Source organism: Amorphotheca resinae (genome assembly GCF_003019875.1).
Source record: "Amorphotheca resinae ATCC 22711 unplaced genomic scaffold M430scaffold_12, whole genome shotgun sequence".
Taxonomy (NCBI): Eukaryota; Fungi; Ascomycota; class Leotiomycetes; order Helotiales; family Amorphothecaceae; genus Amorphotheca; species Amorphotheca resinae.
The window spans coordinates 1,043,023-1,059,893 of NW_020194482.1; the positions used below are offsets into that span (position 1 = coordinate 1,043,023).

The 16,871-nt window shown below is 49.3% G+C and overlaps 6 protein-coding genes across 6 annotated transcripts; 5 read left to right on the plus strand and 1 right to left on the minus strand.

The window, feature by feature from the left end:
• The first annotated feature begins 368 nt into the window (after positions 1–368).
• On the plus strand, positions 369–5,555 carry M430DRAFT_128304 (glycosyltransferase family 1 protein). Its single transcript, XM_024862060.1, has 5 exons — positions 369–1,377; positions 1,424–1,521; positions 1,571–2,014; positions 2,072–4,870; positions 4,926–5,555. Exons 1-5 carry the CDS (start codon positions 690–692, stop codon positions 5,175–5,177), a joined length of 4,281 nt encoding a protein of 1,426 aa, XP_024717547.1. The 5' UTR covers positions 369–689; the 3' UTR covers positions 5,178–5,555.
• Positions 5,556–6,366: 811 nt separating this feature from the next.
• Positions 6,367–9,183, plus strand: M430DRAFT_53779 (hypothetical protein; the record flags this gene model as incomplete). The annotated part of the gene is made up of 5 exons (XM_024868412.1): positions 6,367–7,979; positions 8,037–8,105; positions 8,214–8,264; positions 8,315–8,474; positions 8,533–9,183. The coding sequence occupies 5 exons, from the start codon at positions 6,367–6,369 to the stop codon at positions 9,181–9,183; spliced, it is 2,544 nt and encodes an 847-aa protein (XP_024717548.1).
• A 623-nt stretch (positions 9,184–9,806) lies between these two features.
• M430DRAFT_69666 (hypothetical protein) lies at positions 9,807–10,612 on the plus strand. Its single transcript, XM_024869445.1, has 4 exons — positions 9,807–9,869; positions 10,074–10,180; positions 10,291–10,443; positions 10,511–10,612. Exons 1-4 carry the CDS (start codon positions 9,819–9,821, stop codon positions 10,557–10,559), a joined length of 360 nt encoding a protein of 119 aa, XP_024717549.1. The 5' UTR covers positions 9,807–9,818; the 3' UTR covers positions 10,560–10,612.
• Positions 10,571–11,880, minus strand: M430DRAFT_37264 (hypothetical protein). Its single transcript, XM_024867089.1, has one exon. The coding sequence runs from the start codon at positions 11,708–11,710 to the stop codon at positions 10,652–10,654; it is 1,059 nt and encodes a 352-aa protein (XP_024717550.1). The 5' UTR covers positions 11,711–11,880; the 3' UTR covers positions 10,571–10,651.
• Positions 11,881–12,365: 485 nt separating this feature from the next.
• Positions 12,366–14,837, plus strand: M430DRAFT_22615 (hypothetical protein; the record flags this gene model as incomplete). Its single annotated transcript, XM_024864729.1, has 2 exons — positions 12,366–13,055; positions 13,230–14,837. 2 exons carry the CDS (start codon positions 12,366–12,368, stop codon positions 14,835–14,837), a joined length of 2,298 nt encoding a protein of 765 aa, XP_024717551.1.
• A 794-nt stretch (positions 14,838–15,631) lies between these two features.
• M430DRAFT_31121 (hypothetical protein) lies at positions 15,632–16,602 on the plus strand (the record flags this gene model as incomplete). Its single annotated transcript, XM_024866010.1, has 2 exons — positions 15,632–15,709; positions 15,760–16,602. 2 exons carry the CDS (start codon positions 15,632–15,634, stop codon positions 16,600–16,602), a joined length of 921 nt encoding a protein of 306 aa, XP_024717552.1.
• Between the last annotated feature and the right edge of the window lie 269 nt (positions 16,603–16,871).

A 16,871-nucleotide genomic window follows, 5' to 3' on the forward strand; every position in this document is an offset into this window, starting at 1 on the left:
AGAGAGAGGGAACATCCGACGAATAGGAAATCCGACAAAAGAAACGTCCGGCGAAACATCCGACGAAAGAAACGCCACGACTGTTGTGTTCAACCAACAAGGGGCGTTAGTAGAAATATACCCATTAATCGTGAAAGTGTGCCAATGTTTCTTTGCTTTGTCTAAGGTAAGGAATGATTTGTGAAGAGAGTGCACAGAGTACCTGGGACTGTGTCCAAGCCTCCGATACCTTGATAGGCAAGGTGGGTAAGAGCTTTGAACTAGGCCAGAACTAGCTAGCGTACAGAAGCGAGACCCCGGGGTTGTGATTTTGGTCGCCTGCGCTACTTTTGGTACTTCCACCTATTTATCTTCGTGCGCCTTTCACGCTCTCCGATCAGCAATCCTCTATTGTTCAAGCATGTCTCTTCCTCTGTTGACTCTCTAGTCGGGTTGTTGTGCCTGGTATGCGACAGTGAACCCGGCTTTTGTTTCTACCTGACCTACTGGATTGCAGCAAAGTACAAAGGACAAAGTACTTGCTACCACTTACGTACAGGGTTCCCCAACTACCTAGGTATCTAAAATAAACTCCCCCGACGCTTTATCGATAAAGGCCAGCCGACACGCCAAGACGTCCCTTGCGAGTTTGCATCACGCCTCTTCCCTCTTCCTCAACCCGGTTCGTGTCAGGACCACAACATCTCGTCATGGCGCCAGAGGAGGATTTAAAGAAGCGTGTGGCGCGGAGGCTGACCAAGAGGAGAAAGGAGGGACACCAGGCCACCATGGAGATCCCAGAGCGTTTTCGTGATGGGGATGATGCGGACGAGGACTGCACCGCTCCTCTCGGTGCCAACACCTACGTGAACCAGTCTGTCTTTGGCATGATTGCAGCAGCTGGGTCTCAAGTCGATTTCAATGCTCGATTTGATGGCCAGTCGAGCGACGATGAGGATGACTCGGCGGACTCTCCACCACAAGGCTCTGATTTACAGGCGGATCGACCTCCTCAAGAAGATGCGGCAGCAAAGACCAAGGAGCGGCGGAGATTTATTGATCGTAAACTTATGCAATCCGTTCCGCGACTGGGCTCGCGCCTCTCAAGATCAAGGTCGAAGAGCCCATCAAAAAGCGTCTCGCAAACCCCGGAATCTGCTGAAGAACCCCCTCCAGTCCCCGAGATAAATGCTCCACGAATGACCTTAAGCGATGCTTCGGTGATGAAACGAATGTTAGAAGCAAAAGCAGAACTGTCCACGAGGCCGAGTTTTGATATGCCACGGTTGGCGGAGGAAAGCACAAAGGCGGATGATGCGGGGGACGAAGCGTCGAGCACCCTGGAGAGGAGACTCATGGAGATCTTCCATTTCGACAAACCGGAGCGTGTTGTATCAGGTAAACCCCCCATTCCGTTTGAAGGTAGGAATGCTGATTCAAATAGAATACCCGTGCTGGCTACTACAAAGCGTTTTGCTGCAAGGTTATATGTACATCACGAGCAAGCATATCTGCTTCTATGCGTATTTACCCAAGAAATCTGTTAGTTAGTTCTGTTCTGCTTTTGGATCTTACTGACATGCCTTTCCAGAACGAGGTCGTCAAATCTGGTTACCTATCGAAATCCGGTCGACGAAACCCCAAATATAACCGATACTGGTTCCGACTAAAGGGGGACGTCTTGTCATACTACTCTGACCCTTCCGATTTGTACTTCCCCAGCGGCAATATCGACTTACGTTATGGAATATCAGCAAGCATGGTAGATAAGGACAAGGGAAAGGATGCTACACACTTCACTGTCGTCACGCATCAACGAAAATATCATTTCAAGGCAGATAGCACTCCGAGTGCAAAGGAATGGGTCAAAGCACTGCAGAAAATCATTTTCCGCTCCCACAACGATGGAGACAGTGTGAAGGTATCTCTGCCGATCGAGAACATCATCGACATTGAAGACAGCCAAATCATCGATTTTGCAGACACATGCAAAATACGTGTTATTGATAATGATGAGACATATGCGATTGACGAGGTGGGTAACTCTCAACAATCCTTTCCGTGTCTTATGTTGCTGATCCACATCCTCCAGTACTTCTTTTCGTTCTTCAGTTTTGGGAAAGAAGCCTTGAATATACTGAAAATCCTGGTGGAAGATACATCTGCGCAGCAAATTCCTGGGCATGTCTCCATTTCACCCCTGGCTAGTGACGGTGATCATAGTCCAAAGAGCGGCAACTCTAAATGGAACCCAATGCAGGCGGTGACAGATAGCAAGCCTACATCTCCGCCCATCCGACCAAGAACACCCCATTTTGAGGAGAGTGTTAGAGCCACCCTTTCGCCAATTAGGTATACTGGAGATGCAAGTCCTCATACTAGTACTGATATTAGTCGAGCGAGCTCTGAAGCTTTTCGTAGAAGTGCCGACTTTACTAAGTTTGGGAGTCGAAGTACGGATCTTGGCCGGCTCAACACGGATCAAGGGAGGAGACGCAGCATCAGCGCTGGCAAGCATGGCTCAAGTCGGTACCCCTTGCAAGAGGAGAAACGTCCCTCTGAGAAGCAAGGCTCATCGGATTCATATGTGCATTCTCTTGAGGATCCATCCTCACCGGGAGCATTGCCATCACCAAGTGACGAAACTCAGGCCTCTGCCAGCCAGATCCTGAGAGGGAGCGATGTTTTCATGTCTCCGACTATACAACGCTCTCGATCAGCATCACGGCCCCAGGATCGCGATGATACTCTCACTACTGAAACCCTTCCTCATTCACCCTCACGAAAGGCCAACATCCGCAGCAGAACAGTGGTCTATGGGCACGCAGCAACGACAGGATCTGCAGATGGCTCCAGTGCGAGTCAAGCTGGACCTGCGACATCTGGACCAACATTACAGAGTCTTGTGAAGGCTGGTTCATATCCTTTACAACGAGCCGCAGGGTTTGCCGGATACCTCAACAAGCATTCCAAGCGAATGAGCAATCTGTTGGCAACTGAGTCCATGGGATATGTCGAGAAAGTTTCCGGGATGTGGAAAGGAGGCAAAAAGCACTATGATGAGCCCCCTGGTCTTTCACCTGATGATGACATGCCTGAAGACGGCGACGACGAGCAAGCTACAGGCTCTGGGGATCGCTTCCGAGATCACTTTGCCTTGCCTGCGACAGAGAAGCTCCAGGCGGCTTATTTTGGTTTCCTACATCGCGTGCTACCCTTGTACGGCAAGATCTACATCAGCGAGAGGACTTTCTGTTTTCGAAGTCTCCTTCCTGGTACGCGAACTAAGCTCATTCTTCCTCTCAAAGACGTCGAGAATGTGGATAAGGAGAAAGGATTCCGTTTTGGCTACTCAGGACTAGTTATTGTGATCAAAGGTCATGAAGAGCTGTTTTTCGAGTTTAGCCAACCGGATACCCGAGATGACTGCGCAGTCACCCTTCTTCAAAATTTAGAAACTATGAGATACTTGAAGGAATCTGGATTGTTGACCATGGAGGAAAAGGAACGTGCAGAGTGCGCAAGCGCTGAACACAACGCGCTCCAGATGGCACGCAAGGAAGGCAATGCGGGTCATGACCCAAAGCTGGCTAAGAGTATTGAGGGGGTCAGGAGTGAAGCGCCGGCCATATTATTTGACGACCCACGAGCCTCGATCCTGAATTTCAAGCCCGCCGAATCACTCCGTATAACTTGTTTGACGATCGGATCACGAGGTGATGTCCAGCCATACATTGCTTTGTGTAAAGGACTCATTGCCGAAGGCCATAAACCAAAAATAGCAACACACATCGAGTTCAAGGACTGGATAAAGAGTCACGGCATCGATTTTGCGCCAGTCGATGGTGATCCTGCTGAGCTGATGCGGATCTGTGTAGAGAACGGCATGTTCACATACTCATTCTTGAAGGAAGCATCGTCGAAATTTCGCGGCTGGATAGACGAACTGCTTTCTTCTGGATGGAAAGCGTGCCAAGGTTCTGATATTCTAATCGAAAGTCCAAGTGCTATGGGGGGAATACATATTGCAGAGGCTCTCGGGATACCTTATTTCCGGGCTTTTTCTATGCCGTGGACGAGAACTAGAGCATATCCACATGCTTTCGCGGTACCCGAACACAAGATGGGTGGTGCTTATAATTACATCACCTATGTCATGTTCGATAACGTCTTTTGGAAGGCTATCGCTGGCCAAGTCAATCGGTGGAGAAAGAATGAGCTTGGGTTGCAAGCAACAAGTCTTGAGAAGATGCAACCCAACAAAGTTCCATTTCTCTATAACTTCAGTCCTTCGGTCGTTGTGCCACCTCTCGACTACAGCGATTGGATCCGTGTCACCGGATATTGGTTCCTTGACGAAGGCTCTGGTTGGTCGCCGCCTAAAGAACTCACTGACTTTATCAAAAAGGCCCGAGATGATGGAAAGAAACTGGTCTACGTGGGATTTGGATCGATAGTGGTACAAGATTCTGCCGCCCTCACAAACACCGTCATCAAATCCGTATTAAAGGCTGGTGTAAGGTGCATCTTGTCCAAGGGTTGGTCGGATCGTCTCGACAAAAAGGGCGCGAATGAAGTTGAGGCACCTCTACCACCCGAAATTCTGCAGATTAAATCTGCTCCCCACGACTGGCTATTTGCCCGGATAGATGCCGCCGCCCACCATGGCGGCTCTGGTACGACTGGAGCTAGTTTGAGAGCTGGCATCCCGACAATCATCAAGCCGTTTTTTGGAGACCAATTCTTCTTCGGATCCCGTGTCGAAGATCTCGGAGTAGGCATCTTCTTGAGGAAACTTAACGTTAGTGTCTTCTCACGAGCCTTGTGGGAGGCTACACATAGTGAGAGAATGATTGTCAAGGCAAAGGCCCTGGGGCAGCAGATTAGAGAGGTATGACTCGTCTTTACTGATCAATTCTTGTAGTTGCATACTGACAGCTATATAGGAGAATGGGGTTGATACAGCGATTCAGTCAATCTACCGAGATCTCGAGTATGCAAAATCTCTTGTCAAGGGTAGGAACGGCAAGTCCGTCGATGATGCAAATGAAGACTCCGAAGAAAGCTGGACGTTTATCGGAGATGATAATGACCCAGAACTGCTCCGGCGCATACATGATTGGAACACGATGGCGCTGTCGGGGACACTTCGTAATAAGAACGGTTCGTCGAAATCTGAGGCGTCTGGGAGTAAGTAAGAGTTTAGGGCATGCAATCCTAGCTACTGTACCAGCACAGCTGGTTGAGATGCCCACATGGAGCGCGAGGAGCTTTGGGTCGATAATATGCAAGTGGATTCCTGGTTCTGGATGGGTTCGGGCTCGGCGAAACGAGATATGACATACGGTAACGATAATAGATATACACTGATGTATTGAAGGAGCGGGTGCTTTGGTAATAGGTAATCATGGGACGGGCATTGTTTTGCAGCGCTGTCTAGACTTGCATTGTTAGAGAGGTACTGTAATGGATATACTCTGCTCCTGGGCAATGGGTCTCTCGAGTCCCGACACGAAAAAGGCGGCACGAAAGCAGTCTCTTGTCCACATTCCTCGAACTTTCAGCGAAGTGCCCCGTTGACTGAAAACATACACTTTGCCTTCTTTATTCAAAGACCTTGAGACCTAATCCATCCAAGGCACGTGCCAACCCCTAGAACGCGCGGATCGCACGCGATACACGTGATCCGAAAGCGATACGCACCCCCTCGCGTGTGCAGCGAATCAGCTTCGCCAATGACGGATCAGCATTCGACAAAGGACATAAATAAGGGACTTATATAAAGAAATCCGCTCCCCCTCCCAAACAATCGAGGCTCCAGCGGAAGAATCCGTTATAATATCACACCTCCATCATTGTCTCTACACACCTCTCTCTTTCGTCCATCTCCCCTTCTCCCTCCCTTGACCTGAACCCTTCGATCAGCTCGCCCATACGCAATTTCCACGCGCGCATTCGTCGATGACCTATCAGGAACACATCGCAAGCTATCTGCAGCTTTAGCCGACTCGTTTCTGAGCCTTGAAGGTGAACATTGGGCGCAAGCGAAGGTGGTTCAGATGCATAGGATATACAACGCTGTAACCACCCCACGCGACATCCATGAGAGCTTTTATAAGGCTCCGATCAAGATCGTAGGTCTCCCACCAGCTTGTAGATGTTATTGCACGCGTACTTGGAGCTTGCGCGAGCTCTTGCGATTGCCCCAAGTTTCCCCTTGGCCTTCGCATACTCGCTGCCCGTTGGATCTCTCACTTCCCTCTCCTCCTGCTGTCGTCCTTTAACTTACGTCGTGCACATCCACTAACTAACTTCTTCACCTCAGATCCGATACAGAGAAGACTGCATGATTACAAGGCGTGCGACGCCGCGAAGGAGGATATAATCATGGGAAAGCTACTCAACCTAGGGTCCAGACTTCGGTACCCGATCACCATCAACAAGCTCCTCAAGAGACCGGGCGATGAAATCAAAAAGCAAGAGGCGATCTTGCAATACAAATTCACATGGATGCAAAAAGTAGGCGACCCTTTCGGAGAAGAATGGGAGGAAGAGCAAACCACAATCGCGGACTGGGATAGTCCCGCAGACGGCAGCATAAAGGCATGGAAAATAAAGGAGGGCATGCGTATTGAGAGGGATATGGTATTTGTGGATATTGAAGAGACCTGCCCGCACTCGATCCAGTTTGCCGGCCTCTGCGGAATGTGTGGGAAGGACATGACCGAGACCTCATGGGCCAGCACATCCAACGATACCGAGCGAGCAAAGATCAATATGATCCACGACCAGAACTTTCTTACCGTTAGCGAAGGAGAGGCTTCAAGGGCGGAAGAGGAATTGCAACGGCGGCTGCTGAAGCATAGGAAACTTTCGTTGGTGGTGGATCTCGATCAGACGATTATACACGCTTGTATCGAACCCACTGTTGGAGAGTGGCAAAGTGACCCATCGTCGCCGAACTACGATGCCGTTAAGGACGTCAAATCATTCCAGCTCAATGATGATGGACCGCGTGGTGTAGCTCAAGGTTGTTGGTATTATATCAAGATGCGACCCGGATTAAAGGAATTCCTGTCCAAAATCTCAGAAATGTACGAATTACATGTCTATACAATGGGTACTCGAGCGTATGCTCTTAACATCGCCAAGATTGTTGATCCGGACAAGAAGTTATTTGGAGATCGGATCATTAGTCGCGATGAGAACGGAAACATGACTGCGAAGAGCTTGGCGCGACTCTTCCCCGTGGACACGAAGATGGTGGTCATCATTGATGATCGTGCAGACGTCTGGCCTAAGAATCGCCCGAATCTTATTAAGGTGCATCCATACGACTTTTTCCTTGGCATTGGCGACATCAACTCAAGCTTCCTTCCCAAGAGAGAAGATCTTCCTACTCAAGCAACCAAGAAGCTGATCTTGGACAAACCTGGCGACAAGAGGTCGGATTCACCAAACATACCATCACCCACTCCTGGAGATGTACCTAGCGGGCCCAGGCCAGCGAGCGGGGAAAGCTCGAAGGAAGAACCAGAGTCCGATGATGCTCGAGTCAGTGCATTGGAAGAGCTTGTCAGAATGGGAGGTGGTGATGATCAAGCACTGCGGCTAGAACAAACTGCTGAACAAGAGAAGTTTCTGGAAAAGCAATATATGGAACGACCATTGTTGCAGATGCAAGAGAAACTTGACAAGGAAGACGAGGATGATTCGAGCGAGCCACTTGGTGACGAAAGGAATGGTGACACCACGCAGGAACACCCTCACCATAGGCACAACCTGCTCAAAGACGACGACGTTGAGCTCATGTATCTCGAGAAGCATCTATCGCTCGTTCACAAGGCATTCTATGACGAGTATGACGGTGCCCTGGTCAACGCCCAAGGAGGACGTGTGGCGCAATTAAAGCACGGTCATGTTAAGAAGGTTTCGATGAAGGATGAGGCTGCCGATCTCAAAGTGGTTCCGGATATTGCCAACGTGATGCCACGTTTGAAGTACGTACATTCCCATCATGTGCCATCTGGCTGGATAACCAACTCACAAAATTATAGGGCCAAAGTTCTAGCAGGCACCACGATTGTGATGTCTGGCTTGGTGCCGTTGTCTGCCGATCTCATGAGGTATTTATTTCTCTATATAATCACAGCCATCTTATATTATCCTGAACATAATAAGAGGCTATATGAACATGAACATAAGTTGGTTACTAACAAACTTATGATATATAGGACAGAAATTGCTCTGCAAGCAAGCAGCTTTGGGGCTGAGCTTCAAACAAAGTAGGGATTCCAGTCCTTCCGAGACGCATTCAAGCTAATGGGTGAAATAGGATATCGAAAAGAGTTACGCACTTGGTTGTTCCTACAAGTCGAACCCGCACCCATAAAGTTCGACAAGCGGCGAAATACCCAAGAATCAAGATTGTGACTCATCAATGGCTAGCGGACTCAATTAGCAAATGGGAAAAGCAAGATGAGACGCCCTATCTCGTAAGTTTAAATGGGGAAATACGGTCCAAGATATATCCAAAAAGCTTATATACGCCAGGTTGAAATTCACGAACAAGACCGTAGACATAATGGCTCATCAAGCGTCCCATCTTCGATTCACGATTCGGATGAGAGCGATGGGACTGAGACACCCAGTGAGGATGATGAACCTGGTAGTGTCCCTGCCAGCCAAGAAGAAGAAGATGAGGAAGGTGTTATACCGGGCGATTTTGCAGGCGGAAGCTCCCCCATCGAGGGCCTAAAGACTTTTAATTGGGGTAAAGCCGATGCAGAGCTAGCAAAATTCCTGGACTCAGACGATGATAATGATAGCGACACTGGCAGCGTAGGCAGTAATTCCAGCCGGCAGAGTCAAGCCAGTAATGGAAGTGCGCGGGGGGTCAAGAGGGGTTATGACGAGGCGACGGATGAGGATGACAGCGACGGAGGAAGCGACTTAGCCAAAAGGCAACGCATCTCGAGTTCGAGAACGACAGGCCTCAAGACGGTAAAGACACCAAACAGTCTCCAGTCGGAATCTAATCCCTCAACTCCTGGGCCAACAGCTGGTGAGGATGGAGCTGATGGCGTAGATCAGATCCATCCCGAGGAAGAGGACGATGGTGAGGATGACTTGGAAGCGGACCTGATGGCTGCATTTGAAGAGGATGAAAAAGGAGCTGCTTCCTGGGATACCGGCGGCTCATAGGGATGGGCCTGGCAGGGGAAGATATTTACGGTGTTTGGTGGTTTGTTTCTCTTTCTAAGCCGTTGTTTGCATACCCATCCGTCGAACTGGCTGGGCGGGCGTTACTGGCGAGAACGAATCTGGCTTCTATGGATGACTTAGCATAGCAGGATAGGCGTACGCCAAGCGATCAATGAATTGAAGAGTTTTTCTGTACCATTCTTGAAAGAAACGTCTCGGATCATCTAGAGGGGTCCCCCTTCCATGAATTGCTCATAGGCAAACTTCCGTTCAGATCTATGGTGAGGATAAAGAAGTGAAGACTACAGAGCAGAGAGTCTGGTGAGATACTAGGGATTGATAGATTAATTCAGCCATGTAATACAGAACACCTAGCTCTAGAACAAGAACATATCTCCCACATATAAACCAGATCATGATGGCACGCAGGGTTCCAAGAGCGCAGACTAGTTGATGACCTGAAATATATGGCCACAAAGATTGCCTTGGATGTTTGTACGGGAGTTGTAAATTCTGCCGAGATTCGCACCAGAACCGGTTAGCTCAGATCTACACTCCGCCTTCACGTTCGAAACTCCATCCGCGAGCTTTCAACTATCTGCCCCTCGCCATTGCACGACACAGACAGAGACAAGATGCCTCAAGATTTACCTCCCGTTGGTGGCTATGAGCCCGTCCAATATAAGGTTCGTTGACCTCCCCGACCGTGCGATGCGAGATTCGAATGCCATGACCCTGCCCGCGATATTATCTGGGAAGGAGCGGATCAGACCAGACCAGACCAGACGGGAGCTGATGACGAAGTCTTGCCCCCGAGGCAACTCACTCCCCGGAAAACGAAGGAATATGAATATCGGAGGATAGGCGCTGATTTGAGATAATGTGTACAGAGAAACCTGCCCGCGCGCGGCTTCCGGCCGTCGGTGTTGCTCATGGGAGTCGCGGGCATCATGGCCTTCGGGTTCTACAAGGTCGGGAAGGGGATTCGGGAACAGAAGTACGTGGGCCTTTTGTTTGTTTGTTTTGTTTTGCGCAGGAGAACGAGATAGTCTGGGGAAAGAAGGGGGCGCGGTAGAAGAAGACTAATGATGGGATGAAAAATAATAGTGAGCTCGCGCGTGAGAAGATGTGGTCGAGAATCCACCTCATCCCTCTCCTGACGGCCGAGGAAGACCGTGATCTGGTCAGGAGGCACCTTGCGGACCAGGCGAGAGAGAAGGAGTTGTTGGGCAGTGCTAGTAGCCCTTATAATTCGGACAGGTATGTCCTATTTCTTTCTCTCCCTGTGTTTGGCGTTGGAATGGAGATGTGCTGACATTGAGAATAGATTTGTGCGGCCTACTTACGCCATCACCCCGAGTCAGAAATCGAACTAGAGGGTCTGTTTGGGGGACGCAGGAATTGCATGCGAGATTGTAAATATTGTATGAAGGATATCACCCAAAACTAGAAGGTCGCAGTGTCAAAGTCAACTGTTCTTCTCGTGATACTCGGGGAAATATTGAGATGCTTCATCCACAGTGATCACTATCCCTTCCTTAACCATCTGCACCAGCTTCTCATTATTCCTACAATCAATGCCCGCTTCCCTTCCCCTTTTCACAATATATCCATTGATATAGTCAATCTCGGTTTCTCTTCCCGCTCTCACATCTTGCAGCATGGAACTGGTATTCATGGCCGTCTTCTCAGCCACATCGAGAACAACAGTCTCCAGATTTTGTGTAGAGAAGCGTGACGGAGTGGTAGGATCATCCCGGAGCTCAGGTAGAGACAGGAGAACTTGACAAGTTTCGCGAAGAAGGAGCCTCATAATCCGCACGATGGCAGTCCTGTTGAAAAGCTCCCCGTTGCGGCAGTTGAAGACTGCGGTCAGGGGGTTTATCATGGCGTTTACGACGAGCTTCTCGAATTGGAGTCGTAGAAGCTCGGAAGGTGTTACTTCTCTTGCGGATAGCACTGGGGCTTGGACTATCTTGTCTATCAGGTACTGGGGAGCTTTAGAATGGGCAACTCGCCCAATTGTAACACTCGCTCGGCCGGCATGGACAGATCGGAAGGGTCCTTGAGAGTAGACTCCATGCGAAGTGACACATGCTAGATAGTTTGGTCTCGTGGAGGGGTCTTCAAACAGCGCTTTGGTGAGCTCCTCCACTGTTCCCATCCCATTCTGGGTGAAGAGGATGGTAGAATCGGATGTTAGCCGGTGCTTGATAGCTGATACTGCTGGGATTGTCTTGGTGGTTTTGGTTGCCACAATTAGGTTATCGATGATGTGCTGGGACCCCTGGGGAGACACGAGCTCGACATCAAAGGGCCCGGTTCGATCTGGGACACCGTCTGTCGTAATCTCAATTCTCCGTCCAACTTTCTCCCACTCATCGGCGAGACTTGCCCGGTGCAATAGCAAAGTGATTGGGGGAGCATTCTCTACTTTTGCCAGGGCGTGGGCAAAGAGCCTCCCGAGATTTCCTAGGCCCAGGATGTGAATACGGCCAGATGGGGAGCGCGGAGTAGCGGTTGACATGGTACTATATTGGCTGCTGCGCCCAATTCTCTGGGAGGTCTGGTATGCCCTCAAAATGTTGCAATTGTAGAAGCTCACAGATTGACAACGCCGGCCCCATACCAGGAGCATACTGTGGCAGGTTGTTGCCATGGGCTTGTCCGGTCAGGTGGGTTGAACGGGACGACCCCAGAGTTGAAGTGATTGATCGATTGATTGATTGATTGGCTGGTTGATTGCGGGTTGATGCTTATATAAACGTAGCAGGGTAGCAACAGGACCCCTCCAGCTTCCCGCTCTAGAACATTATCCCGCGGCCGAATCGTTCAAGGTTGATGCCATTGATTGCGGCGTTCGTTCCTCTGCCCAATGAGAGCGGCAATGTCTCCTCTTCTGCATCCTTGACATTTGAACAGCCTTTTTGCTTGTGGACGGGGCCATGCAGATCTTAGTTTGATCTGGAGTGGTGCTGCCTGTCCAGAGCTTCCCTAATCGTCGCAACGCGGCCATCTCTTGTATCTCTTCTTGTATCTCTCCGTGCTTACGCCCTTAAATAAGCTCACAGGAAGTCCTCGCGCCTCGACCCCAGTTGTTCTTTTTCCCTTTTTTCGCTGCCTGTTTCTTTGCCTTTGTTCTGCAACGCGCGCCGCGCAGGCAGCAGCATTCTGTACCAAAGATGCCGGCTTCAGAGAATCTGTACGCTGCGAATGACAATCCAGATTCAGACGCCGAGTCGTTCGGCGATGAGCTCAGTCCCACAGATGGCTACTTTCGCAGCGAAATACCATCGAACACGATGGTCCCAGATCCATCTCGGCCGAGTGATGATAAGACTGTAGAGGACAAAGTCCTCATATCTGGTCCAGCCACACGGACAAACGCTGAGAGGGCGTCCCAGTCCACGAACTCCCCGACCTTAGCACAATTACTTCCCGCACACAATTACGCGTCGCCTGCATCAGGTGCCAACATGTCGTCCTCTGCAACTTCAAATACTCCCTCCTTGCCCAGATCCTTCCATCGAACAGAACCCTTACGCTCCGAGGACAATCTAATCGACGCCGTTGCACCCCCTCCAGCATACTCTGCTTCACCTCCCTTACCTACCTCCCCACAAGCATTACAAGACAACCAAAGCTACAACACATTCCAACATCACCTTGAACAATATCGAGAAGCAATCATTCCAAATTGGTGGCGTGAGAGAATGGGTGCGCCGAACGGTGAGCTTGACGAGAGAGCCCCACTGGCCGGCTGGAAGAGAAATTCACGGAGTCGAATCATTATTCGAAAGTTACTTTTTGTTGCACTTGTGATTACTGTGCTGATTGGCTCTTTGTCTACTATGCTGAGTTGGAAATCCGAAGTATGCAAACCTCCCATTTCTCAAAAGACATTATTACCCTGGTATCATTCGTGTCGATGATTGCCGAGAATGAGCAATGGTTCTCTATTCTAGCTTCTTTTATCAAAAACGCCAGTGGGCTACTGTGATGGCCCACTCACAAGGATATTGATAAATTGCTAACTGTCATTCAAGAGTCCCAGCAACCCGCCCGGGAAAAATCCCAGCAAAGACACGCCGCCTGGTAAACGACCTGTTGGCTCTGGTAGCCCTTACTGCTCTTCTGCTACCTTTCAGAGAAAGGAAGTGACATACGAAGTCCCACTGGATGGTGATTTGGCAGTGATACAAACAATCCACGTGAACCACGGAGATGCCAAAGATGGGAATTGGATGATATCGACTGCAGGAGAGATTCGTCTGAAACGCCTTCCCAAGGATTCGAAATACGGTCACGGAAAGGGCCACTTGACAGTCAACGTTCATGTCAGTGACCCTAGCCTACAAGTGATACAGACATTAGAGAATAATTCTCGCACCCTAAAAATCAGTACCCCGAGATATGCTAGGCTCGATACTCCCGGCCCACATTGTATCTCTCTCGAGATTATAGCTTGGCTACCAGAAGACGCGAAGCTTAGGAACATGCTCATAAAGGCCATCACTCTTACATTGAGAGTACTAGATGATGTCAAAATCGATGTATCTGACCTATCGACGTTTGAAACGGTTTCAGGAGATGTTTACTTCCCGCAGATATCCGGATCTGGAGTGTCTTTGATCAGTAGCTCTCCATCTTTCGACTCGCCTCAAGCTCCAAATGCACTCAAGGCCACGTATTCACCTGAAGCTCCAGACGTACCTAATATACCAGAATCCCCAATTTCACAACAAGCGCTTCAATTTAGTTCTCGCCGAATCGATGTTTCGACTGTTTCTGGGGATATCAATGGTCAATATCCTCTTTTGGACCATTTGGGTCTCACGTCACAGTCCGGAGACATCAAAATCTCGGTGTCCCCACACGATGCCCTTCCTTCTGCTCCTCTTCCTGCAGATCTCCTCATCCATACAGCATCTGGTGATATCGATGTGCGCTTGCCCATTGGAGGCTCTCAGGACCCCCAATACGTACCACCTCCTCGGGATTATATTACAAAAGTGCATTCTGCCTCTGGAGATATCACTGGATCATTCTATCTTGGCACTTCGGGGCACTTCGAAAGTACCTCCGGCGACATCACAATGAAGATTCTGCCTATCGTTCAGTCTGGGCCTTCGAATGATCCAGATAAGGACGAAAATATCCACTTTGGAACCGAAACCGTCAGCGGAAGCATGGGAATAGAAATTCTTGACCCAATATTTATCTCTCCCGTTGTATATGAGCAGCCAGTTCAACGCAACACCTTGGATCATTTTCACCCCATCGGCGACGATGATTCTTACGGACCTAACCTCTTACTTCCTCCAACCGGAAAATTATTCTCGATAAAAAATACGTCTGACTCTAAGCTAGAGAAGCTGCGAAGCCTCCAGTCTTCACATACCTCTAAATCTGGTGGTATCTCTGTTCGCTACCCTGATGTCTGGGAAGGGAAAGTTTCCGGAAAGACCATATCGGGAAAAATCACCGTTTCTGGTGAGGGTCTGAAGGTGGTCAAGAATAAGAAGGGATGGGGCTCTAAGGAAGTGCTAGCGGTGAAAGGATCTGATGGCGATGACGATGACGCCGGCAGTTCTGCGGTTATGCAGAGTATCTCTGGAAATCAGCGGTTTGTTGTTGGTGCTGCTACTAATTAATGAGTATTGATTCTCCTACTTGATCATTGTTGTGAGCATCTTTGGTCATTTGTTACTATCTGTTTTAGCCTTTGATGCTTAAATAATTTGCGGCGTACTGGACTGGGCGAGGAATGCGCGAGCGGTTTGGCTTGGTATATATCCTATTGTTTTTATTATTATTTACGCCAAGTATTAGATGATGGCAATGAGTACGCCCTTTCTTGTGCGGAGATTGTCGTGAGCCAGCTGTGCACGGCAAACTAAGGTATATCAAGGAAGGCCGGCTAAGTAACTTCTGAATCATCGCTATGTAACATGTTATCTCCATTTTCCTTTAGAGACACAATTGCTATAAATGGGACAATTGGTATAGAGGGACGGTTGCTGTAGAAGGTTGTCGACTATTTCTATATACGGAGAATACTGAGGGATGTATACAGAGGTGGTAGTACTGGGGGGAAGGCCAGGGGTTGCAGAGTGTTAACCGAGGACTGGATTAGATATTAATTTTAATGACACACACATATAATATGTACACACCCCTCGTTGCACAAGCTACCAAGGTATCTATCCGGAGGAAATGTACGAAGTATTTCCAGGAGAACCCTTGTGTCGCCGCCAATACCATGACGTTTTACGACCTCCTCAATATTCAATAGGGCACCAAGTGGATTCAGAGAGTCGTTGATATCTCATGCAACACAAGAGAACGCGGGATGAGCTACTCTCGGTAGAATGAAACGACCGCAGTCGTTCAGAACCGCAAACCTATCGTCCAGCGAGACATACGACAGTTAGCACAACTATACGCGATGGCGAGCTGCATGCAGAAGATGAATGGGCTCATTCATCTTTCACGCGCCCAAGTATGGTCAACAGCCCGTGTACTGGTGAGATCAAGACCCTAGACCCAGGTCGAACCTGACTGACCTCGACACAGATTCCAGTCAACCCTCACACTGCATATCAGTCGCGGAGGCACTTCTTCTCCAGGACGTCCCTTCTATCTAGATATACACCAAGCCCAAGAGTCCGACGAGCCCAACAAAGCCGACAAGTGCCGCCGTCGCCCTCTGAGCCGCCGCCTGAGCATGAATCCAACAACAATGGAGGACCTACTCCATATAACGTTCCTAATATCACCATTGGGATTGTCATTTCTGCATGCGTAGGAATATGGGGCTGGCACTCAATGTATCTTGCAGAGTATCGACGGACGGGCTCGAGAAAAATTCGCGAGACTCTGGAAGAATTTAACAAGAATATGGTGATGTCGTTGAGAAATATCCAAGAGGGTCGATCCTACACAATACTCACATCTACGTTTACACACTTTAACACCCTACATCTGGCTTTCAATATGATGACCCTCTGGTCATTTGGACGTCCCCTGGTGGCATTCTACGGTGTTCCCACGTTCATTATCTTGTGGGTTGGTTCTGGCATTGCGGGTGGAGCTCTTCAGGCGTACGCCTGGTCCAATAATGGCCCGTATCACGCTCACCAGGCCGTTGGAGCTTCGGGCTCCATTTTTGGCATGCTGGCAGTCCTTACTTGTATAACGCCCAAGGCACAAGTTGCACTCTTCTGGATTCCAATGACTCTAAGGGCGTCGACGATTTTGACGGTCGCGTTCAGTGTTGCAGCTATTTCCCAGGACTGGCTCCCGTTCTTAGGGCACTGGGATCATTTGGGAGGCATGGCTTTTGGCGCCTTCTGGTGGCTTATAGCACTGCGTAGAGGCAGGATGGGACCCAAGAGTGCACTGAGGAACTTTCTGTAGAATGGGAAAGGGGATCATGGTCAATGGGTAGAAGGTCTATGAACAGAAACAGATATACATCCGTGACGAAAATGAGATCGCCCTAGAAATAAAAATAAATCGGCCAATTCAAAGTAACATCGACTCTAATATATCTGGGACGTCGTCTAGCTTCTTCACGAGGTTTGGACTTTGTGCCTGAATCGGCCCCTGAAGGAGAATACTTCAGTAGGTGTCGATTACGTAAGCAAACAGGGGTCCAAATTATTTTCGAGCTCGAATGGTGAAGC